The 24,013-nt window shown below is 40.8% G+C and overlaps 1 protein-coding gene and 1 long non-coding RNA gene across 3 annotated transcripts in view; both read right to left on the reverse strand.

Moving 5' to 3' along the window:
• Positions 1 to 200: 200 nt before the first annotated feature.
• Positions 201 to 6,283, reverse strand: LOC120913537. The gene is made up of 3 exons (XR_005743539.1): positions 5,974 to 6,283; positions 2,165 to 2,168; positions 201 to 210 (listed from the first exon to the last, which is right to left on the reverse strand). It is a non-coding gene; the product is annotated as an uncharacterized LOC120913537 (long non-coding RNA).
• Positions 6,284 to 8,282: 1,999 nt separating this feature from the next.
• Positions 8,283 to 24,013, reverse strand: part of LOC120913538 (potassium channel subfamily K member 1-like) — a 62,505-nt gene continuing 46,774 nt past the window's right edge. For both annotated transcript variants that reach the window (XM_040323524.1, XM_040323525.1), the window contains 2 exons: positions 16,308 to 16,703; positions 8,283 to 11,093 (listed from right to left, as the gene is read on the reverse strand). In XM_040323524.1, coding sequence (XP_040179458.1) covers positions 10,867 to 11,093; positions 16,308 to 16,703 — 623 coding nt within the window. In that variant the 3' untranslated portion in view covers positions 8,283 to 10,866. The remainder of the gene's footprint in view (positions 11,094 to 16,307; positions 16,704 to 24,013) is intronic.

The raw sequence follows: 24,013 nt of genomic DNA on the forward strand, positions 1-24,013 counted from the left end.
AGGTATTTTGAATGGAGCCAAAATACCTTCACTTTCACCTCTGTTCCTGCAATTTTAAATGTAAGTGATGGATATTTGCACCAGTTATTTTAATTAAACCAGATGACTCAGAGGCGCTTTTTCCTGTCCTTCTTTTTACATGTATGCCTGAGTTGAATTCACTCTCGGAGAGCAGCCCTTGGTTACCTGATGAAATTTGCCCAGTGAATACTTCTTTATTGCATGGACATTGTACTCATATTTATGGACTTTAAAGTGGAGTTCCACCCATAAATATAACATTACATCAGAAGTTTTAAAAAAATGTCATTAGTCCTTTCCGAAATGTTTTTTTTTTTTTAGATGCCTTGAAAGTGTTGTTGCTAGGCAGAATAGTTAATCTTCCCACTTCCTGCACCTAGGTGCTTAATGCTTCCTAACCTACACCGCACAGACTCCTGGGAATGTAGTGGGTGTAACTTTCCAGGAGTCTGTGCACTCCCCAGTCTCAAGGAATCATGTGACTTGGACAGCACAGGTGCTGAAACCTGATCTGACACTGCTTGTGCAGCACTGAGCATGTGTGAGATTTGCAAGGCTGAAATCCAGGAAGTCATACAGTCTGGCTTCATGATGCCCACACTTAAGATGGCCCCAGTCAATTTCTATTTTATAAAGTGTCTAAATGCTGTAACAACCTAACAAAACGGACCTTAGTTTACAGACTAACTTTACTAGAATACATTAAGCTTGTGTATTACAGGGGTATTTATATTTAAAAAGTGAAATTGTGGCCGGAACTCCGCTTTAATATTTATTTTCTGAAATGCTGCTGTCACCACATCTCTGGTTTTAACTCTCACTGCTGATTGTCCTCATTGAACTTTCTGAGCGCTGTAATCCTGTGATATCAAAGGGTTAGATGTGTTCTTAGCCAGTGCTTGTGTACTGTGGGGGAGGATTTTTTTTTTACTAAGGGAAGGCAAAGATCAATGTCTGTGCTTTGCAAGCACACAAGATGAAGGCCTTCCCTTTTTTTACAGAACTGCAATCTACCTTGTTTACATAGGTAGATCGGCGTTCTGCCTGTGTACCGAATAATTGGTGGGTGCCGGTGGAGTGCATGTGTGCCCTAGAGCCTGAATTTTTAGATCACGTACTAGGTACGTGATCTGGCACAGAGCGGCCGCCCTTCTGCAGTATATATGCGGTGGGGGGCCGCAAGTGGTTAAGGTATCCGTATTAATGTAGGTGATCCGGTTCCTAGGCAGACAGCTTCTACACCCAAGAGGATGTCTATGTTCTTCTTTGGCTTGTGGTGTAAGGTAACAAAATGAAAAATTAAAGGGGTTGTAAAAGGTACAATTTTTTCCTAAATAGCTTCCTTTACCTTAGTGCAGTCCTCCTTCACTTACCTCATCCTTCCATTTTGCTTTTAAATGTCCTTATTTCTTCTGAGAAATTCTCACTTCCCACTAACTCACAGCTTCTTTCTCTATCTGCAACGTAGAGAGTGTCCTGACTCTCCTGTAATCCAAGGGAGGGGGCAAGCACGACACTCCACACCAGGGAGAAAGCCTTGCATTACGGTGGTAAGTTACAGACAGAAGAACAGGAAGTGAGGATTTCGCAGAAGAAATAAGGACATTTATAAGCAAAATGGAAGGATGAGGTAAGTGAAGGAGGACTGCACTAAGGTAAAAGAAGCTATTTAGGAAAAAAAATTGTACCTTTACAACCCCTTTAAGCGCCACACCGCTGCTAAAAGGTCCAGATTCAACTTTACTCCAATAGGTCAGGGGACAATCGAAAGAGTATCCAAAGTGTTTCTGGGGTTCACAGCTGCCCCCTTTATCAGGGTAGAAAAATATAAGGACATTTCCATATCAATACAATAGTATCCTCTCCTTTGGGCTATAGTTTAAACCAAATCCTCAATAGTATTGAGTATATAAAAGTGGAGTTTTTTTTTCTCATAAAGAGATGCTGGAAGCTTATTTTTTTCAAGACTTTTTGACTTGGTCTTTAAAGCTGAACTCTGGGCTTACCGCCAGTCTTGCTCAGTTGTATAGACTCCTCTCCTGTACTACAATTCCTTGCTTGGATTTCTCACCGTATGAATGAGAAGCTACAACAAGTTTGATAGAGTCTGCCTCATTTCTTGATGGAGGACATCCGGCATCACCCAGCTCTGGCCTACCATCATGGAGGCTGATCATCAGATTTGGGCTTTCCTGTGGCAGTAGAAATGCCTACTTCTCCAGACTCACACCCACCCATCAAGGCATTTTGGTATTTGCATAACTCCTCCAAAGAGGCAGCCCACTGCTTGCATCCTGGCTGAAGGCTTTTGAGAAGAGTACTGATGTAAGGGGCTATGATGTTTTCATAATGCTATGTACAGCACCATGCTAGTCCCTGCCATCAGCCTTGATCTGCTTTTATTGCCTGGAGAAGCACCCAGTTCCAGCGATTATGCCACTGAATCTAAAATAAGGGGGTAGATTCACGTAGGGGCGCCTAAAATTAAGGTCGGCGTAGCCTAGCGTGTTTACACTATGCCGCCTTAAAGCGGGAGTTCACCCTAAAAAAAATGTTTACCCTTAGATTGATGCTCATTTTGTCTAGGGGAATCGGCTAGTTTTTTTTAAATCGAAGCTGTACTTAGCGTTTTAGAGAGCGATCTTCTCTGCTGCTTCCGGGTATGGGTCTTCGGGACTGGGCGTTCCTATTTTGATTGACAGTCTTCCGACAGGCTTCCGACGGTGGCATCCATCGCGTCACGAGTAGCCGAAAGAAGCCAAACGTCGGTGCGGCTCTATACGGCGCCTGCACACCAATGTTCGGCTACTTTCGGAAAATCGTGACGCGATGGATGCGACCGTCGGAAGCCTGTCAATCAAAATAGGAACTCCCAGTCCCGCAGCCCATACCCGGAAGCGGCGGAGAAGATCGTTCTCTAAAACGGTAAGTACAGCTTTGATTTTAAAAAATCTAGCCGATTCCCCTAGACAAAATGAGCATGAATCTAAGGTTAAAAATTAACATTTCCGGGTGAACCTCCACTTTAAGTAAGAGAGGAAAGTACATGATTCAGAAAGCACTTACCTCCTTACTTAGGGCGGCGTAGTGTAAACACGGCGGGCGTAAGGGCGCCTAATTCAAATGGGTTGGGGGGGGGGGCGTGTTAAATGCTAATGATGCTTGACCTCACGTTTTTTGAAGTTTTTTCCTACTGCGCATGCGCCGGGCGCCTACATTTCCCAGGGCGCATTGCGGCTAAGTACGCTGTACGGGCCTATTGATTTCGACGCGGACGTAGACGACGTAACTCCCGATTCGCGGACGACTTACGCAAACGACGTAAAAAATTCGAACCTCGCGGCGGGAACGGCGGCCATACTTTAACATTGTTATTCCACCTCATAGGTGGAATAACTTTAGGCCGCCTAAGGCCTTACGGAAACGACGTTAATCGACTGCGGCGGGCTCGCGTACGTTCGGGAATCGTCGTAAAAGCTCATTTACATAATCTACGCCGGCCGCAATGGAAGCGCCACCTAGCGGCCATCCAAAAAATTGCAAGCTAAGATAGAATGGCGCAAGCCGTCCTATCTTAGCTTTGTTTAAGCGTATCTCTGTTTGAGCATATGCTTAAACAAACTCCGGCGTAGATTCAGAGTTAGGTCGACTTATCTACTGATGAGTCGGCCTAACTCTTTGTGAATCTACCTAAAGGTGTATAATAAAAACAAGAGCGTTTTATTTTACCAGGGACCGCAATATACAAGCAGATTAAAGCGGAGTTCCGGGCATAATTTTTTTTTTTGCAAGCTAAAATGAATCACATTAAATAGTCCCTAAAACATATTAATAGATCCCCAATCGTTCCAGAAATCATTGCAAACACTTGCCTTATATCCTCCAGCTCATGTTGTGGCCGTATCCATCATGTGTGGGCATGTGAAGCCCAGTTCCTTTTTCTTCCTGGTTTTCAGGGAGAGGTGCATGCTGGGCGATTTTTTAGGCACAGTAATGCCCAGAGACTCCTGGGAAATTTGTGTCATCATTTCCCAGGAGGCAATGGGGTCTTAGGACAGGAAGTTGAACCACCTAGAACCAGGCAGATTAGGAATTCTGCCTAGTAAAAGCCAGATAGAAGTGAGTAAAAAACATGATTTTTTTTGGTTTGTTTTTTACATTAAAGGCAAGCTGTTAATGGAGAATTCATTTTTAGGGTGGAACTCCGTTTTAAGCTTCATCTTCAAAAATGTATACATTAAAATAACAACATTACATGACCATCAAAAATCTTTCAGAAACCATTTTAAAAGGAATGAACTGACAAGGTTACAAGACAGACTGACATTTTATTAAAATATGTATACTGCATGAACATCAGTCGGTGTGAGTACACAATTAGCAGTAAACCGTTTCAGCAAATACAATAAGTTATTGGAATGGCACATCTCCATCATTCGATGAGCATCATTAGTCCATAGTTTATTAACATTCTAAAAATGTATTACTATCTGCGTGTAAAACCCTATCAATGACAGATGATTCTAAACGTGGGTAAGTCCATTCAAAACTGTGGGTGGTACAAATAGTGCACAACAGATAAATGAGCTTCCTTTGGAAGGCTTGCTCATACATGGTCCATTATTCAAGCAGAAGGTCTGTTTAGAGTACAAACTAAAGTGAACCTGTGTGTATATATATATATATATATATATATATTTTAACAATGACGATTGACTCCAATGCTGGTACAAAATCAGGCTCACTTCTTCATATAAACCAATGAGCTTCTAACCCCAATTTGCTCAATTAAGCTTTGGTAATAAAACCTGGAAGCTCATTGGTTTCTATGCAGAAGTGAGCCTGATTTTGCACTTTCCAGCTTTAGTAAATAAACCCCATTGTGTACTTAAAAGTGGGGTATGCCTGTATTGTATTTTCACCTGTTTAAGGCCTTCCCTTTTACAAAACACAGCCGGTGTTATAAGGCTGTGTTTATATATGAATCCTAAAGAAAAATGGCAACCACCCAAATGTATAACTAGCCTTTAAAGCAGTGATGGGGAACCTTGGCACCCCAGATGTTTTGGAACTACATTTCCCATGATGCTCATCTACACTGCAGAGTGCACAAGCATTATGGGAAATGTAGTTCCAAAACATCTGGGGTGCCAAGGTTCCCCATCACTGCTTTAAAGCAAGGTGTGTTATCTACATGGGCAATCCTTCACTGGGCCAGAAGCTTAACAACAGCACTGGTGTCAATCATTGCTGCAGCACTGTTGTCAGCAGAGGGACAGAGGAATATACAGTAAAATCTTGGATTGCAAGCATAATTTGTTCCAGAAACATGCTTGTAATCCAAAGCACTTGTATATCAAAGCGAATTTCCCCATAAGAAATAATGGAAATTCTGATGATTTGTACCACAGCCATTTATTTATAGGTACTTCTGTTTTTAGTCCATATAAAAAGATTATAGCAATGTGATAGGTGATAGGTTGTGTAACCATAAAGTGTCCATCCACAAATGGAAGCCTACATAAGAGGATTAGAAGCAAAATCCATCAGGGGCTACAGAGTATAAAAGAGAAGAGAGGCGCCTCTAAGTGTAGCAATATGTTACTAAATTGTACCTTCATTAAATATAACCATATTGCTACACTTAGAGGCTCCTCTCTTCTCTTTTATACTCAGTTGTGACATGACGCTACTCTTATATCAAGACATCACTTGTATATCAAGTCAAAATTTATTAAAACATTTTGCTTGTCTTGCAAACCAAGTTACTCTCACACCAAGGTTTTACTGTATACCAACAGGCCAACTATAAATCTGCTCATACATAGAACAATTTTTACCAGGTCCTGTTGAGCAGGCTGTAACGTGAGCTTTGGTTTGCACTTTTAGCACCTTTCCACCTGACATCCTTTGATCTGAACATCAAAGGAGCTGAGTACATACCAGTCAGACATGCAGCGAATGGATGGTTTTCTGATAGCCGTGGGTGACAACTGTCAGAATACAATACAAAGCAGTGCAGATTCCCCCATCTACATTGTTTAGCATGGATGCATAGACATTTCTCTCTTTCAGTCCATGGGGCTAAACAAGATAAATCTTACTGTGTATGGCCAGTTTTTTTTATTCAGTTTGATATAAAAAGGAAAAATACTACACTGCAGAGGTAAGGGGATATTAATAAGGATTCTAGACATATTAAAACCATAGTGCCCACTGTTCGATACAGATTTTTTTTTTTTTTTGGAGAAGGATTAGAACCCCTGTCAGTTTTTTTTTCCATTGCTGTCTGGGCCCCTCTCTATTTGTCCAATTTACCATTATCACCAACAGTGAAAGTGAAAAAAAAATCTGCAATTTTGTGCTGTCACCCTTTATGTCACGCATTATTAGTTTTGGTGACAACAATCTATGGCAAAATACCTGGCAGGGGTTATAAGCCTTCCTTACCCAAAATAAAATAATAATACGTTTCGCCTTTAGTTATAATTTAAAGACAGCTTGCTGGCTAACTCCTAAGAAACAACAAGCACTCTCAAGTATCAGATGGGATTACTCTCATTCATACAAAAAATTCAGCATGTTGTAAAATCTCTGTAAAGCATCAATAAGCTTTTAATTTTCCCTACAGGAAAGGAGTCAGTACTTTTGCAGTGCATCCAAATGTTGGCAAGGAAATTGCCATTGCTTGATCACAGCGATGGGACACGTCTCTTACATCTGTGCAGTCTAAAGTAGTGCAAAGCAGAAAGCTAATTTCATATTTAAATTCTGCGCTTACAGAAAAAAAAAGAAAGATGGCTGCCGATTGGTTACTTTGGGTAACTGCACATTGATCTTTGCCCTATAAGGTTTATCACCATAGATCTCCGATTGGTCGCTAGATAAAACAGCAAAAAAGAAACATTAGAAACCTATTTAACCAAGCAGTGCGGCAACCCCTAACAACCAATCAAAAACTTTTGGTTAATGACCCGAGTCCAGTAAACTCAAATCCGACTGGTTGCTATGAGATGTGTACAATACACATTGGGCCAGATTCTCGTAGTTTTCCCGCGGCCGTATCGTAAGCCATTTACACTACGCTGCCCCAACTTACAGGAGCAAGTGCTGTATTCCTCAAGCACTTGCTCCGTAGTTTGCGGCGGCGCAGTGTAAAAGGCCCGGCGTATCCCCGCGGAATTCAAAGGGGGCGGCTTATATTTAAATTAAGCGCGCCCCGTGCCGATCGAACTGCGCATGCGCCGGGCTAAAAATAGCCCAGTGCGCATGCTCCAGTTCTCGACGGAAAACGTCAATGACGCCGACGTGTGCGTCATTGACATAAAGTCGTATTCAAAAACAACTTACGAAAACGACGTACCCGACGGGAAAAGACGACGCGGACCCGACGCCATACTTAACATGGCATACATCGGACTGGCGTAAGGTTACCCCTCATATAGCAGGGGTAACCTTACGCTTACGCAAACGACGGTTATGTGACGCGATTTCGTTCGGGAATCGGCGTATCAGGCTCATTTGCATACACAAATGAGACCTGAACGTAAACGCCACCTAACGGCCGGCGGCAAATTACATTTAAGATCCGACAGTGTAAGTGACTTACACCTGTCGGATCTACAGCGTATCTATGCGAAAATGATTCTAGGAATCACTCGCATAGATACGCGAGTCAAAAAACAGAGATACAACGGAGTTTCCTGAGATACTCAGTCGTAACTCTTCTGAGAATATGGCCCATTATCACTTAAATCTGCAATGCTTTCTTAAATACAAAAAGAGTGATGATTTACTTAAATATGAGCGCTCAGAATCTGGTGCAGCTGCGCATTGTGGGCGGCCAATCATGTTCTAACTTTAGCTTGTTCAATGAAGCTTTGACAACTAAAATCCTGGAAGCTGATTGGTTTCTATGCAGAGCTGTACCAGAATTATTCAAGCTCCAGTTTTAGTAAATTGAACCCCAGATGTTTTTAATTTGAATGTTACACAACACTAATGTCCCTAAATCCAGTGTGACTGGTACATTCTCCCCCAGAGTAAACAACAAGCTCCTTCTTCAGCTCTTGCAGCACACTGAAACAAAAATACTTGCTAATCAGATTTTATCTTACTGATCTATGGTTGGTACTATTGGATTACTTGTTCCTCTTTGCCATTTGCTTTTCTTTACTGGGCAAGTATAAAAAAAAAAAAAAAAAAAGAAGCAGCATAAAAAAAAAAAAGAAGCAGCATAAAAAAAAAAAAAACACAACATATACGATTTTAAACACCTTCTGGAATGTCTGAACATTTTGACATTCATATTGACATTTACAACAATCTCACAATTCCCTTTATTATGTGGTACGCTTACCACAATCATCAAATAAAAAAAAGAAAACAACAAAGTGCAACAATTACAGCTAATCAGAATCCATCTCAGCCACCAACCTGGCTTTAGTCTACTGTAGTCAGTCTATGGAGGACAGAACTTACTACATCGTTATTTCTTTACACCGCTTTTCTGAATAAACTTGATATTATTATATATCATGCCAGGCTTGTCATTTAGTTTCTACAGCTAAAAACAATGCTTAATAGTAATCAGTACAACTTTATTGCCTCATGATTCTTCCTTCTCCTAAAGCCCAACTCCCGGAAATGTGAATGTTATACCTTGCAATGGGGCTGTGCCTGCGCATTTTGTCATGGGGAGAGGAGAAACCGGTTTACTTACCTGATTCTCTGCTGCCCCAGCAGATGGCGCTCCCTCACACTCTGGTGGCGGACTGTTCCTCTGCACCATCACGTCCAACGCATTGGCTTGACAACATCAGTACCCCGGACCACTGGAGCGTAGGGGAGAAAAGGCTGTGGGTACCAGTCTAGCAGCACAGAGGAGCGGTTAAGTAAATCGTCTCTTGAAGTCCCCTAGACCTAAACAAAAAGTTAACACTGCTCCCACACAGCAAGAGATCCTTTTCAAGTTTCCCAGAGTTGGGCTTTAATTTATTGTGGCTTACCTACAAATTGTCTGTTGTCCAATCCTGCCCATACTATTGAAGTCAAGCAAACATCAGAATATCCATGGACTACCACAGGATGCAACAGACAAGGTTTGTAACGTTGGACGTTTTTTTTTACATGAGTGTTTTCTGAAGCTGTAGAATTTCGGCCTAATTGGTCATGTGCCTTCCAAGTCAAAAGACTGCTTAGAATTTAGTCTGTTTGACCCCAGCCTACCACATATATATTTAGGGGTCAACGATAGGCCTGACTGTGGGAGCACCAAACCAAAATAGTTTAAGCCCTCAATAAAACATGAGAATTGAAACTTGTCAGATGGTTTTGCAGTCATCATTCAGTTCGTTAATCCTAGCCATACACTGCTTGAATTTAAAAAAAATTCTGCTGAATCAGCCAAAATTCAAGCCATGGATGGCCCTGTCAGCATTACCAGCTTGAAAAAGTCAATTAAAAATTGACTGAGTTGGGCGGAAATTTCTTGGTTGAACATGGACTGCCTCCTATCAGATGCAATCGTCCAAGTATTCTGGCAGCTGAAGCTACCTGAATACAAACACTTGTCAGTGAAGATTCCTACATTCGTGCTATTTAGCGTGAATAAGGGAATCTATTGATTTTCTCTTGTTTAGTCCACGGGCTAAAAAAAGAGAAACCCTTAAAGTGTATGGCTAGCTTTAATCTCCTGGCTGGTCCTTTTCTGCCTGAGAGAGCGTCAAATGTGTAGAAACATGCAAGAAGTTTTACATAGGTATCACATGCATGTTTCCCCCAAAACCACCCAGGTACTTAATACAGACAAGATCGTTCCCTCTGCACAGGTTTGAACTGTCATACATACACAACACGGAAGTTTGACCATAAAAAGTCATCTTGAACATTGAAAGGCTTACATTGGAAAGTGCAGATCTTTAAAGAACATGTAAATACAAATAAAAAATAAAAATAACAGGAGTCCTTTCGTGTCAAAAACTACAACTACATTGAATAAAATAATGTGAACTATAAAGGTTTCGATTACTACGCTATTTTTAGTCAACTTAAAGCTAAACTCCTTAATTTTGATACAAATGAATGCAGCTCTGTAATCATTACTGCATCTGTTCTTTTTTGCAATGCAAGCAGTGCCTGAATTTGACCTGGTATCAGCCTCTTGGAGTCTCTGTACGTGTGACAGAAAGAATCAGCACAAGGATCAAATCTGTTCAAGTGCTTGCAAGGAGCATTCAGATATTAGGGGAAAGCAGCGACATAAGGAATGAGCTCATCACTGTGCTGTTCTGCTTTTATGTCCTGTCAATGGACCGGGAAGGTCCTGGATGAACTGGGCTCACAGAAACTGGTTGAATTATGCTGGACATCAGACTGAACATGCATCTAGTGGCAGAAAAAATGTACTGCAGGGGAAATCTATGGCTTAAAGGTGAATATTGCAGTAAAATCTGATTGTATCTTTTAAAGGACAATTCATTTTTATCTTGTTATATTAGCTGGAGTTCTGCTTTAATTGAATAATAAGAATGTGCATTTTTTCACAATAGGTGATACCAATCATGTGCATTCTAAGTTATGGGTAATAAAAAAAGTGAATATTGAATGTATAAAAAAAATAATCACATTTCTGTGATAAAATTACATCAGCTCAAAGTTGAACTGGCACCAAAACCCATACATATGGACTACAGAACCTAAAACAGGATGGCACATTGGCATGAGGTTAGTCAGGTTATATAGTTTGGATGGCAGCTGAATAGCATATCGGACTTTGAATGCACTAGAAACAGTATATTGTCCTTTAAAAAGTTTATTTGGCCCCACAGCTTTTGTCTGTTTAGGTTATCGATTGATGGATGAGTACCCAGCTTGAGTTGTTGTATTGAATGGTTTCTTGGGCTCAGCCTCCTTGATAGTGGCAGAGTCTGGGGTGTCCAGAATGGGCTCCTGGTCTTCCAGGTCATGGAGGTGAGGGAGGTAGAAGAGGTCGGTGAGTCCATGAAGATCGGCGGCCTTGTGGAAGGTCTGAAGGACGAGCAGCATGGCCATAAGACCAAGTAAGAGGTAAACTGTTGAGAGAGAGCGAGGACACAAAACTATGAAGGAGGCACTTTAAATTGTCACTTCAAGGCAGACATTATAACTAATATATATAGTTATATATACACATTTTTTTTATATAAAATACAGGCTTATCCATTTTTCATAAAAAATTAAATATTTCAGCACACCACAGAAAATAGTTTTCAAATCTTATTTTATAGGTGTACACATTGAACAAGGAATCACACAAATCCTGAGTACTATGCCATACAGGTAAAGCTGGCCATACATGGATCAAAATTCAGCTGGTTCAACAGAACCAACAATTTCGACCCACATATGAGCACCCTGGCTGCACAGAAGTCAATCTATCAATTAACCTCTGTACAACCACCTTTTTGGGGATTTTTCCACGTAATCAGTGCCATTGGCTATAGCCAGCAATACTGATCATTGTGTTTGGGTGGTGGGGAATGCCCCCCTGCCGTGAGAACACAAAAACTCAGTAGGAGTCATTTCCCCATCCACACATTCGAGGCATATTTTTTTTGTTCGACCAGTTTGTTGAATGAAAAAAAAAAATGTATAACGTATGGCCTGCCTAACATTATGTAGATACCGTAAGAAAATGTGGCGCCCCCCCTGAACAGAAACATTTCAGAAAGAGTTACCATACACAGAGTCACAGGAAGCAGAACCAGAGAGAGCACCAGGGGAAGGACAGTATGAGGCAAACCACTGAGAGTCTAGGCTACGCGCTCGGAGCCTTCTGCTCCTTTTAAAGGCCTCTAGAAGGAGCAGAAGGCTCCGAGCGCGTAGCCTAGACTCTCAGTGGTTTGCCTCATACTGTCCTTCCCCTGGTGCTCTCTCTGGTTCCGCTTCCTGTGACATCATTGTCTGTGTTCCACGCTGGTTCTGGCTGGCTTCCTGATTACTACAGGATGAATTTCTACACTCTTCTGCCTTCCCCGTGAGCCTGGATGCACCGGAGACCAGACCGCACTGTGATTACAGCACACAGATGAGCCCGTTTTTTATACATGTTTGTAAGTGCATTTCCTTTTTAACCCAATAAATTGTGACCAACATATTGCACTTAGGTGGCGCTTCCTGTTTTGTTCCCAAGTCTGCCAATCTGCCTGTTGCTGATCATTACCAAGGGTGTCCTGTGCCCTTTTTCCCTCTCCCCCACATTTTTCCTGTTTGGGGAAATAAACCTTTTGTTTAAAGCATAAAAGTGACTGGCACCCAATTTCTTTCTTGTTCATCACCCACCATGCCCACAAACCTGCACACTGAGAATGTAGTTCAGCCACCCCTAGCCCCGGTAGTCCCCATCAGGCTCCTGGAAAATTGGGGTAGGCGCTACAATAAGTTAAGAAAGAATGCATTAAACTATCATTAAGCCTAAAAAGGCCTTCTGGGGAAGACTGGCAAAGATGATAAGGGTCAACTGCCCCATTGTTTTTGTTTTAGGCAAGAGAAAATATCTGTGGCTTGCAGAATATCACAAAAATATCCAAGCAAGTGTGTTTAATGAACTGTATGATCCTCAACAGACTGGATTTCGTGCATGGTGGAGGGTGAATAACAAAGCAACAGCAATCACATTTTACACTAATATGAGCAAAAAACACAAATCCAATCTAGCCGTGAAATGAACAAATCAGTTGTAATACAAGATTTATGAATGCCTCGCACTCCTTTGTTGGCAATCCATTTCAGAAGATAGATTAAAATGGACACTGTAATGGTTTGGGGTAATTGTTTAGGGGTTGGCTGTGTAACAACAACTCTAACTGTAGGTCTGCTTTTCCCCCCATGTCCCCCAGCCCTGGCATCGCTATACCAGTTTCTTTACTCCCAGAAAGTGGAATGGGGAGGACTGCCTGATTACTTGACTGCTGCCACAGTGGTCACATGGTCAACCACCTGTCCCACCAGCTCCCGATCATAAGACCAGTCGTTTTTGCGGTGCTTTAGCTGTGTTCTTGCAGCGCCTTTTTCGGGCACAAGTGGGTGTTTATTTTTTATGGGCAGGTGACAGCGTGACCCTAAGGGAAAAAAAAGGGGGGGGGACCAGTTTTGCTCCAAAACCGCTCTAAACATGTATGCTGCTTGCAGAACTTTTTCTAAACGTCCCGTAAGTGCACCGCCCGAGTGTGAAAGCACACATTGCAATGAATGGGAGGCAGTTTTCAGGCGCTTTTCAGATTTAAAACGTCTGAAAACTGTTTAGGACGCCTTTCACAACGAGGCAGTTTTTAGGCATTTTTTGCGTTAGAAATAGCCTCTGAAAGCGCCTGAAAACTGCCTCCCATTAATTGCAATGTGTGCTTTCACACCTTGGCGGTTCTGTAAGTCCTGCAAGCAGCATCTTTGGGGCTAAATAGTGCTCTCAAAATACCCCTGCCCATTGAAATGATTGTACAGCGCTTCCAAAGCGCCTTAAAAGGGCTTTGAAAGCGCTGCAAAACAGGTATTTTTTCCTTTTTTTTAAGGTCCTGTGAGCTTTAAAAAAAATAAAAAAAATGCCCCGCTAGCGCCCGAAAACCAACGCAAAAACGACCGTCACTTTAGCGGCGCTCGAGTGTTAAAGGGGTCTCAGTGTGAAAGGGGTCTTACTAGAGACAGGAAGCTATCTATGACAGTTCGGTCACTGTGTTCAGCACAGAAACTATGGCTGCCCATGGATGCATGTGTGCAATTTGTGGGCTACCTGGGCAGCAAGAGGTTAACAGTAAATTGTTCAGTAATATATTTTTCAGCTGACACCTTACCTATCCCTTTCAACATTACTAAGTGTCTGAATTAGACTACAGCCTAAAATGTGAATGAGGTGCATCAGGGGCGGACTGACAACTCATGGGGCCCCCGGGCAATAGGAGATTATGGGGCCACACAGTATACATACACAATATACACACACAGTATACATACACACAGAATACACATACACACTGAAAAGGTACTGGAGAGACGAGACAGCTATAATCTTGGGATTTTTTTTTAAAACACAGATTTTTACATACTGTCCCTGTTTTTATTGAGGCTGGCAACCCTGATGGGGCCCCCTAGTGGAATGGGGCCCTCGGGCAGTGCCTGAATGGTCAGTCCGCCCCTGGGGTGCATTCATTCTTAGAAGTCTGACTTGATGCCTGAATATGTAAATCTGGAACACATCCAACCTAATCTACATACACTGAGATAAAACTACAAATCTTCAGGCACAGCATCTATATTAAAATGCAACAATGCAAACCTGTTTCGAGAGATACATATCTGGTAGTGTCTAAAAACATCTGAAGGATGCAAGTAGAAAGTGCTTGAATAAAAATGCAGTCAGTAGTGCCAATTCAAAAGCAAAAAAAGCAAAAGGGTGAAATCTTTCCATCATGTGATCCTCCAATATGAAACCAAGACTGACGCTTACATCTCACTGAACTGTGACAGCATCAAGCTCATCACAGGCACAGCAACCAAAAGTCGTCTTTGTTTTTGCTAGAAGCCATATAATGTAAATTTTGTACTTACTTTTTCACTTATTTACTTTTTATTTATTCATTTGGTTTTTATGCCACTTTAAAAGTGCAGCTTATTATCTTTCTATAATTTTACATGTCACTTAAATTACAGCTGTAGTTTATATATTTTTTTTTTTACTTTTTATCCAGCGCAGTTTTTTCTTTGTATATAATGAAAATGTTACCAATGTCTGGGAAAAAAATAAATCACAGAATGTGTGCAAATGTTGAGAATGCAAGGTCCCTCAGCTTCACACCAGGAGAAGAATCTGCATCTTCAGCCATGTAAATGTAATTTTCAAATCTCACTAAACTCGGGATGAAATTAACTTTTTTTTTAAGTAAAGTTTTCTTACCCTAGCCATACACGTTAAAGGATAGTAACATGGTGGTGAACGGTTGGACTACAAGTCCTGTCTGCAATCACAGCAGATGGCTTGTAGTTCCCAATTAACTACCTAGGGGGCACTCATCAGTGCCCCTGTAGTTTGTAACTGTCTGGCCATATGGAGGTACGGGCAGAAAGCGGTCAGGAGTGTCTGCAGGGGCCTGACATTGCACCCATGATCTATTGATCAAGTTCAATACTTTGCAGGCCCCATTGTAAAAATACATATTTATATATAAATAAATAAAATAGCATATTTTTTTGTTTAACCTGCAAAATCAAGTCCATCTATTTTATTTTTTACAAAAGGTCTGTAAATATTAGAATAGAGCAGAATAAAATATATTTATATATATATATATATATATATATATATATATATATATATATATATATATATATATATATATATTTATTTATTTATTATTATTCTACTCTTCTAATATTTTTCTATTCGAATTCTATTTGATTACCTTCTATTTTATTCCATTCTGTTCTTTACTATTCTTTGATTTTCATTTTATTGTTTTATTATTTTATATTCTATTTTATTGCATTCTTTTTTAGAAATCGATTTATATTTTTTAGATTTTGATTCAAATTTGCTTTAAATTTTAATTCGAATTTGTTTTCCAATCAAATTGTTTTCGAATTCGATTCAAATAGAATTTGTTTTCGAATTCGAGTCGAATTTCGTCCGCGGGTTTTCGATTCGAAAACGTTCGTTCGGATTCGGTTAAATTCGTTAATATTACAATTCGGGAAATTGGTATGCATCCGAATGTCCGAATAATGAAAAATTTGTCCGAATTTTGATTCTGAACAAAACGAAATGCACATGCCTAGTACCCGCTACCAGGTCCCTAAAGTCCGGGAGATCAGGCGCAAAAAGGTGACTCGAGTATAAGCCGAGGGGGGCATTTTCAGCACAAAAAAATGTGCTGAAAAACGTGGCTTATACTCGAGTATAAACGGTATTCTATTCTATATGATAGACAGTTCTCCTGCAGCTGTCAAAAAAACTGTACATTGACTACTATGTTATCGGCTGTAGTCACCGTTCAGCCAAATCTTTCAATTTAAGTTTGTCAAGCTGGGTGGTGGGCAGGCTCATATTTTAGCTGATTTGCCCAAATTAATGGATCCACAGTGGATCGCTTTTCAGAAGGGAGAGGAGATTTTTTTATAGAGTTGATTGGAATTCCATATAATGTATTTGTCAGTTGGCAAAGCTGCCCCTTCAAGTGTTTTACATACTGTACAGGCAGCTGTGCTCGTTCACAAAAATAATTCAACTCCTCCCCCTTTCCCAGATTCCATATACTTACATGCAACGGACACTTTGTAGAGTTGTCGTAACCATTGGTTATTCTGCTCCCCTGGGACGTAGTCTCCTAGGCCGATAGTGCACAAGGAAATGAAACAGAAGTAGAAGGCATCAAGGAAACTCCAGGAACTTTCTATGGCGTTGAATATGGCAGCAGGAATAATAAGAAACAGAATCAACACCAACAGACTTATGACAACTACGTGGACTATGGTCACTTTCTTCCGGTCAAAGCCTTTGTGAAGCTGGAGGTAACGAATAGGTCTGTAGGTGAAGGTGGCCATGAGACGCTGGACAGCAGCACTGAGAACCAGCATGGTGAAAGGGACGCCAACAAGAGCATAGAAGATACAGAATGCTTTCCCGGAGTCTGTCAGTGGAGTGGTGTATCCATAACCTGAAAAGAAAAAAGCACAAATGGGTTCATTATTGCTGCATTCCTCCGGTCAAGTCTGAGACATTATTGATATGTAGAAAATAAATTTTTAGACACATTATATATATATATATATATATATATATATATATATATATATATACACATACATACATATATACATATATATATATATATATATATATATATACACACACACACATATATGGATCCCGCGAGGATCCGTACATGTCTCATCCGCTTGCTCAGCGCGGATCGCTCCATTGATCAACGCTGAGCCGGCAGATGACAGGCCGTCAATATATGTAAAAATGGCCCCCGAAATGTCAGTCTGGAGTCCCCGCTACCGAGAAACCCAGCACTGCCAAAAATTCCTGTTTCCTGGACTACCACAGCCTGAATATACTATCTTGTTGTATATTTTGATGGTACAGTATTTGTGCAAAATTGTTTTTTCAGTCCCCGGTAGTCTATAAAACAGGATTGTTTTGTTAGTAAAGGATCCAGTTTGTAGCTTCAGTCATTTATTCTTATACTTTTATTATACTTTTGATTTTAAATAAGATTTGTAAATGTTCTCTTTAGAATTCATCTTGCATTTATATATATTATATATATTAATTTATATTGCAACTTTGCTTTACTGCTCAAGTCTATGGGCCGGATCTGACCGTACTGAAAACCAATAGTTTGTCCGTAAGGCTAACTGAACTTATCCCAACAATTGTTAAAGTAAATCTGGAACAAGCCTGAGCAAAACAAATGATAAATATATATATATTAAAAAAAAAGGAAAAAAATAATTAAATAAAAGGCGCCATGACCTGCATAACAGCCCATTGGGGGTGAAGCCCTTTTTGTCGACATGGCCATTAGCATAGATGACCATATCTGGTCAATATGCCACACGTTGTTCCTCCTATAACCACAGAAGCTGTGGTTTCATTCCTTAGTTTAGGGTGGAGATTCCCCCTAAAGATCTCACGAGTCGTCGTAGCTGTACATCGGCTCCTTTAAGCGGGATAGCAGGTGCACGCACGTGGCACTGCGGGTGTGCTAATGACCGCCAGCCACGCGCGATCGCATGCACGAGAGGCAGAACACACACATTCCAGTTCTGTGAGGAGAGAGATCGTGAGTTCCTACTAGCTGGGAACCACGATCTGTCATCTTTTATAGTCAGCCCCCCTCAGAGTTAGAACACACCTAGGGAACACAGTTAACCCCTTGATCGCCCCTAGTGTTAACCCCTTCCCTGCCAGTGACATTTATACAGTAATCAGTGCATTTTTATAGCACTGTTCACTGTATAATTGTCAATGGTCCCAAACATGTGTCAAAAGTGTCCGATCTGTCCGCCATAATGTCACAGTCCTGATAAAAATCACAGATCATCGCCATTACTAGTAAAAATAATAATAATAAAAATGCCATAAATCTTTTGCCTTCTTTGTAGACGCTATAACTTTTGCGCAAACTAATATACGTTTTTTGCAATTTTTATTATCAAAAATATGTAAAAGAATACATATCAGCCTAAACTGAGGAAAAAATGCACTTTAAAAAAAAAAAAAATTGGCGATATTTGTTATAGCAAAAAGTACAAAATGTTGTGTTTTTTTCAAAATTTACGCATTTTTTTGTTTATAGCGCAAAAAATTCAAACCGCAGAGATGATCAAATACCACCAAAAGAAAGCTCTATTTGTGGGGAAAAAAAGGATATCAATTTTGTTTGGGTACAACGTCGCATGATCGCGCAGTCAGTTAAAGCAACGCAGTGCCGTATCGCAAAAAATGGCCTGGTCACTGAGCAGCCAAATCTTCTGGGGCTGAAGTGGTTAAAGCTAAAATACAGTATGCTGTTGTGCAATATTCTCCTCTGACCTTAGAACTGTTTAGTGAGGGAAAGGTCAGTTTCTTGAAACTAGTGAGCCAGGCTAAATTAGCTGGTTAGCTCCCTCATACATATTTTGGCTAGTCAGCAGGTACGGGGGCGGAACATACTGTATGATCAGACGATCAGTTTCCTCATTCGGGGTAAGGACAAAATGTTGAGCAACACAAACATATAACCATCATGTTCCTGAACTTTTCATCAAAACTGTCAGTTCAGGCCTCAAATGCTATCATCTGCACCACACGTGGTGAATATTCATCAGATATCATGCCAGTGGAGTCCAAAAAAAAGAAGCAAAGTACTTTTGTACTTTTTGACAACAAACCTCCGACTGCATGTCAGTCTGACTTCAGAAATGATTTCAGAGACATCTGTGCGAGTTCCTTCAAAGATGTCTATATAAGTCGCAGGAACCACTTTTGGGAATCGGTGCGGCGCCGCACCGATTTGGACAGTGCCATTGCTGGCAATAGCCGCTGATCTGGCATGTCAAATAGCATGCCAAATCGGACCAATGTGAACCTAGGCTTAAGGTACTTATAGCCTATATTATTTTTAATAAATATATATATATATATATATATATATATATATATATATACACACACACACACACATATATATATTTTTTTTCTTTACATGATTGTATTGAATACAACCTAGTTCAGCATAAGTTGCTACTGTATGCTGAGTGTTTATCATACAGACTAGATGCAATGTGTCCATTTAGACAATTTGGATAATTTGGTTACCTATTTACTACCGGGTTTACACCTCCTCTTAGCAACACATCCCTAAAAAAATGCAAAACGTATTTAAAAACGCATCAAAATGTGCATGAAAAATGCACTGCAAAAAAGCATCACCCGCACATGCATAGATGTGCATAGATGTGAACCCAGGCTTGTGCAAAAAGGTTGTGTCAATGAGCAAAATTTTTATTTTTCTCTTTGTTTGTATTATAGTTAGTATACGAATAATAAACTAACTTCCAGAACAAATGTAATTGGTGCAAGGTTCTCTGTATAGAATGAGTGACGAAAGAGAAGCAATTAGAAACATATCCACTGTACACATATTGGGTTGATAGCCTATACTTAAATAGAGTTCTCACACTATACAGGACCTGATTGTTCCCTCACTGAGTTATAATTATCTTTATTGCACGCCAGTTAACATCAAACGCTAGATCTTCCCAAACCAGAAAATGTTGTGTTGCGTCAACAACCAGTGCTTAAATACGTCTGCTAACATAAATAGGAAGCTGTACCTATTAAATTAAGGGAACTTACTTTGGCTGGGAAGACTTTAGTTGTTAAAGCCATTATATTACCCCTGTTACTGTATACTGCACTAGTGTTTCCACCCTCAGATTTGTGGATACAAAGGATTACAAGACAAATTTTCGTATTTTTGGGGGTATCTAAAATGGAGCGCTTATCTCGCTATAAAATAATGCTGACACTATCAAATGGTGGGTTTGACTTCCCGAATATAAGGAATTGTATACACTCAGGGGTGGACTGACCATTTGGGCACTAGGGCACTGCCCGAGGGCCCCATGCCACTAGGGGGCCCCATCAGGATTGTCAGCCTCAGTAAAATCAGGGACAGTATGTAAAAATCTGTGTTTTAAAAAAGAATCCCAAGATTATAGCATAACATAGCATTGAAAATTAAGAATAAATACAAAGCAAGAATGGCATGCATTTTCTTTTGCATACTTAAAGAAGTTTTATGGGATGTTCGTAACCTTTCAGTTTTTTAAAAATAAGTCGTATTTATCGGCGTATACCGCGCACTTTGTTGCCCTGAAAACCAGGGCAAAATCGTGGGTGCGCAGTATACGCCGATACCGGCTTTCCCGCGCCGAGTTTGAATACTGCGCCGACATATACCGAGCGCAGTACACTCGTGTATTGTCGGGCAGTCTCGGCTCCTCTCGCTCTGACGTACAGGATGTCAGAGCGAGAGGAGCCGAGCCTGCCCGACAATACACGAGTGTACTGCGCTCTGTATATGTCGGCGCAGTATTAAAACTCGGCGCAAGAAACGAGCGGGGAGGACGCGAGGACGCCGCAGAAGGACGCCGGACCCGACGAAGAGGACACCCGAAGCCGCAGACGGACGCCGGACCCGACGAGGCCGCCGATGGACGCCGCGCAAGACACCAAAACTGTAAGTACAAAAAAAAAAAATTCCACAGGAATTCGGGGCAACTTTAGGGGTGCGCGCTATACCCCGATAAATACGGTATATCTGTTAGCAAGGCAAGCAAAATTATAATTTCTAAATGTGAACTTTCATTTTTTCTGGATCAAAAACAAATGGGAGAAGAAAAGGCAGAGCTTAGCTGGAAATATTGGTTTGCCAATATATAATATGATTTGTAAAAATGATGTAAAATGGCATTGTACAAGTCTCTGTAACTGACTTTATTCAAATTAAGTAATGTTACTATGTATATATATTTGAAGTTTTAAATAAAGCTATAAAAAAAAAAAAAAAAGCTTAAATACTTCTGGGTTTCCAGGAGCATAATTGGCAAATCAAACATTGGGTGCATTCAGAACTGTCACATTCTTTAGTATTTTCCTGGGCTTTAAAAGAAAATGTATCGTACCATTTTGTGTATAATTTTTTTTTTTTTTAGTAAACGTTAAATTTACTTAACACATAAAATCTTTTTGCCCTTTTTGATCTATTAGTCGGGTAAATATGATGCCGCGTACACACGACCATTTTTCATGACGTGAAAAATGCCATTTTTTAAATTGGTCATCAAAAATGATCGTGTGTAGGCTCCAGAGCTTTTTTCCTTGACGTGAAAAATGGGCATTAAAAATTTAGGAACTGCTCTATTTTTTCTCGCCGTATTTCACGTCGTGAAAAATGGTCGTGTGCACGCTTTAACGACGGGGGGAAAAAAACATGCATGCTCAGAAGCAAGTTATGAGAAGGGAAATTTGCATAAGCAGCCCAAAGGGTGGTGCCAATGGAATGGAACCTTTATAGTGCCGTTGTACATCACTGCGCTTTGTTCGAGCATTTTTTTTTTCACGATCATGTGTATGCAAGGCAGGCTTGTCAAAACGTTGTTTTTTTTCCATGACATGAAAAATGGTCGCGTGTACGCGGCTTGACACTTTATATATGAATATTTCACATCTACCACTTGCAGCCAGCAGGTGATGCATTTAAGGTAGTTCTTGACACTTTTGTAATTTTACGGCTATCAGGGTGCAAGCCACAGTAGAGATTAAAATTGACACCATTATACTGCAGATGCCAGACATGTCCAGCATCCAGCTAATGCCCTAATTTACCAGATTTCAGACTAATCCTGCAACTAAGGGATAAGATTTAAATATTGTTGTCACTTTAGTATTTTCACTTTCACATAAAGACCGCTACATGAACTCACTAATACTGATCTCATTGGGCCACAAAAGGAGTCTGTATGGGCAGCTTAAATCTACTGGTTAGCCCTGCTTAATTAGCTAAGAAAATTAGACAGGAAACGGGGTCAGCAAGCTGGATCCAATCCAACACAACCATGTCAATCAGAATTTGCGTGCAAAGGCAAAATAGTCAATACAAAATACAAAAGTGAAAAAGCCAAACGACTGTAACAAAGCAAACAGTATTCCTTTTTTAGAGACAGATATAACCCCAAGGTTATGGAAATTATAGATTCTCCTCACAACCAAGTACACTTTCAAGTTTATTTAAAGCCTATTATGAACTTAACGGCCGAATTCAGAAAGAGTTCCGACGGTCGTATCTATGCGACTGATTCAGAGAATCATTTACGCATAGATATCCCTAAGATCCGCCAGGTGTAAGTGTTTTACACCGTCGGATCTTAGGCTGCAATTCCAGGCTGGCCGCTAGGTGACGCTTCCGTATTTTTACGCAAGGAATATGCAAATGAGGAGTTACGCCGATTCAGAAATGAACGACCGCCCGGCACTTTTTTTTTTACGTCGTTTGCGTTCGGCTTTTTCGGGACTGGGCGTTCCTATTTGATTGACAGGCTTCCGACGGTCGCATACAGCGCGTCACGAGTAGCCGAAAGAAGCCGAACGTCAGTGCGGCTCTATAGGGCGCCTGCGCACCAACGTTCGCCTACTTTCGGAAAATCGTGACGCGATGTATGCGACCGTCGGAAGCCGGTCAATCAAATAGGAACGCCCAGTCCCGCAGCCCATACCCGGAAGCGGCGGAGAAGATCTCTCTCTAAAACGGTAAGTACTGCTTCGATTTAAAAAAAAAAAAACACCCGATTCCCCTAGACAAAATGAGCATCAATCTAATGTTAAAAATTACGTTTTTGGGTGAACCTCTGCTTTAACCTTTAATGAGCAATATTCTTTATTTACTGTATTTTACGACGACTCAATATGTGTATATTTTACCAACAGGCAGAATATTAGATATCAACGTTTTCATCAACTCACAGCCGGGTGCTTCATTCAAAGTCCCCAAATTTCCCACCTTTCTTTTTGTATGTTTGGGGAGTTGTAAGTAGGTGGAAAGGGATTTTTTTTTTTTTTTTGTATCTAATTTTCCCCTTGAAGAAGCCAGTAAACAAACATACTCATTCAGGAACGCGGAATTCCCCTTTGTCTAGGAAAGACTTGGCAGACCCGTAGAGCGTAGCTATAATCAGTCAGATTTTTGGCATCACATTTCCGCAATGGAAAGATTTACACAATGCCGTCGCACACTGCCAGCAGCTAAACAAATATTACACTGCTGAACGCCTCATCTGCAGTGAAATAAAGGAGAACAAATTTTTTTTTGCAGTGTTTACACGTTGGATGTTTACATAGTGGAAACGCAGACAAAAGCAGGATGGATAGAGAGGGTGGCGTAGAGTCTCAGAAATACAATCCTCATATATAGAGTACATTATCTTTAAAAGGAGTTAAATAGATTGTACCCACGGGCACAAGATGAAAATCACTCATTCTTGCTGATTACAGTCAGTCAGGAAAACAATGGTGTCTATATGAACCTGTGTCAGCGAACTTTTTATTCGGGTCAGCCAGGTTATGCATTCCAATATGCAAAATTCTCTCAGAGAAGATCAAATCCAAGCCAGAAGGGGGTCAGTTGCACCTGTCAATTCTAAATGGTCTCATACTGATGCCATTAAAACAAGCTTGTAGCCCACTGACAAAGGCCCCACGCTGCATGTCTTCTCTAGCCACTTCCCGCCCGGTCAATAGGAAATTGACGTCCGGGAAGTGGTTGTGTAATCCTGACTGGACGTCTATTGACGTCCAGCAGGATAACATGGGGGCGCACAGCGCGCGATCGGTGATGCTGGGTGTCAGTTTGATACCCTGCATCTCCGATCTTGGTAAAGAGGCTCTTTACCACGTGATTAGCTGTGTGCAATCATG

The sequence above is a fragment of the Rana temporaria genome, chromosome 9 (assembly GCF_905171775.1).
Source record: "Rana temporaria chromosome 9, aRanTem1.1, whole genome shotgun sequence".
Lineage (NCBI taxonomy): Eukaryota > Metazoa > Chordata > Amphibia > Anura > Ranidae > Rana > Rana temporaria.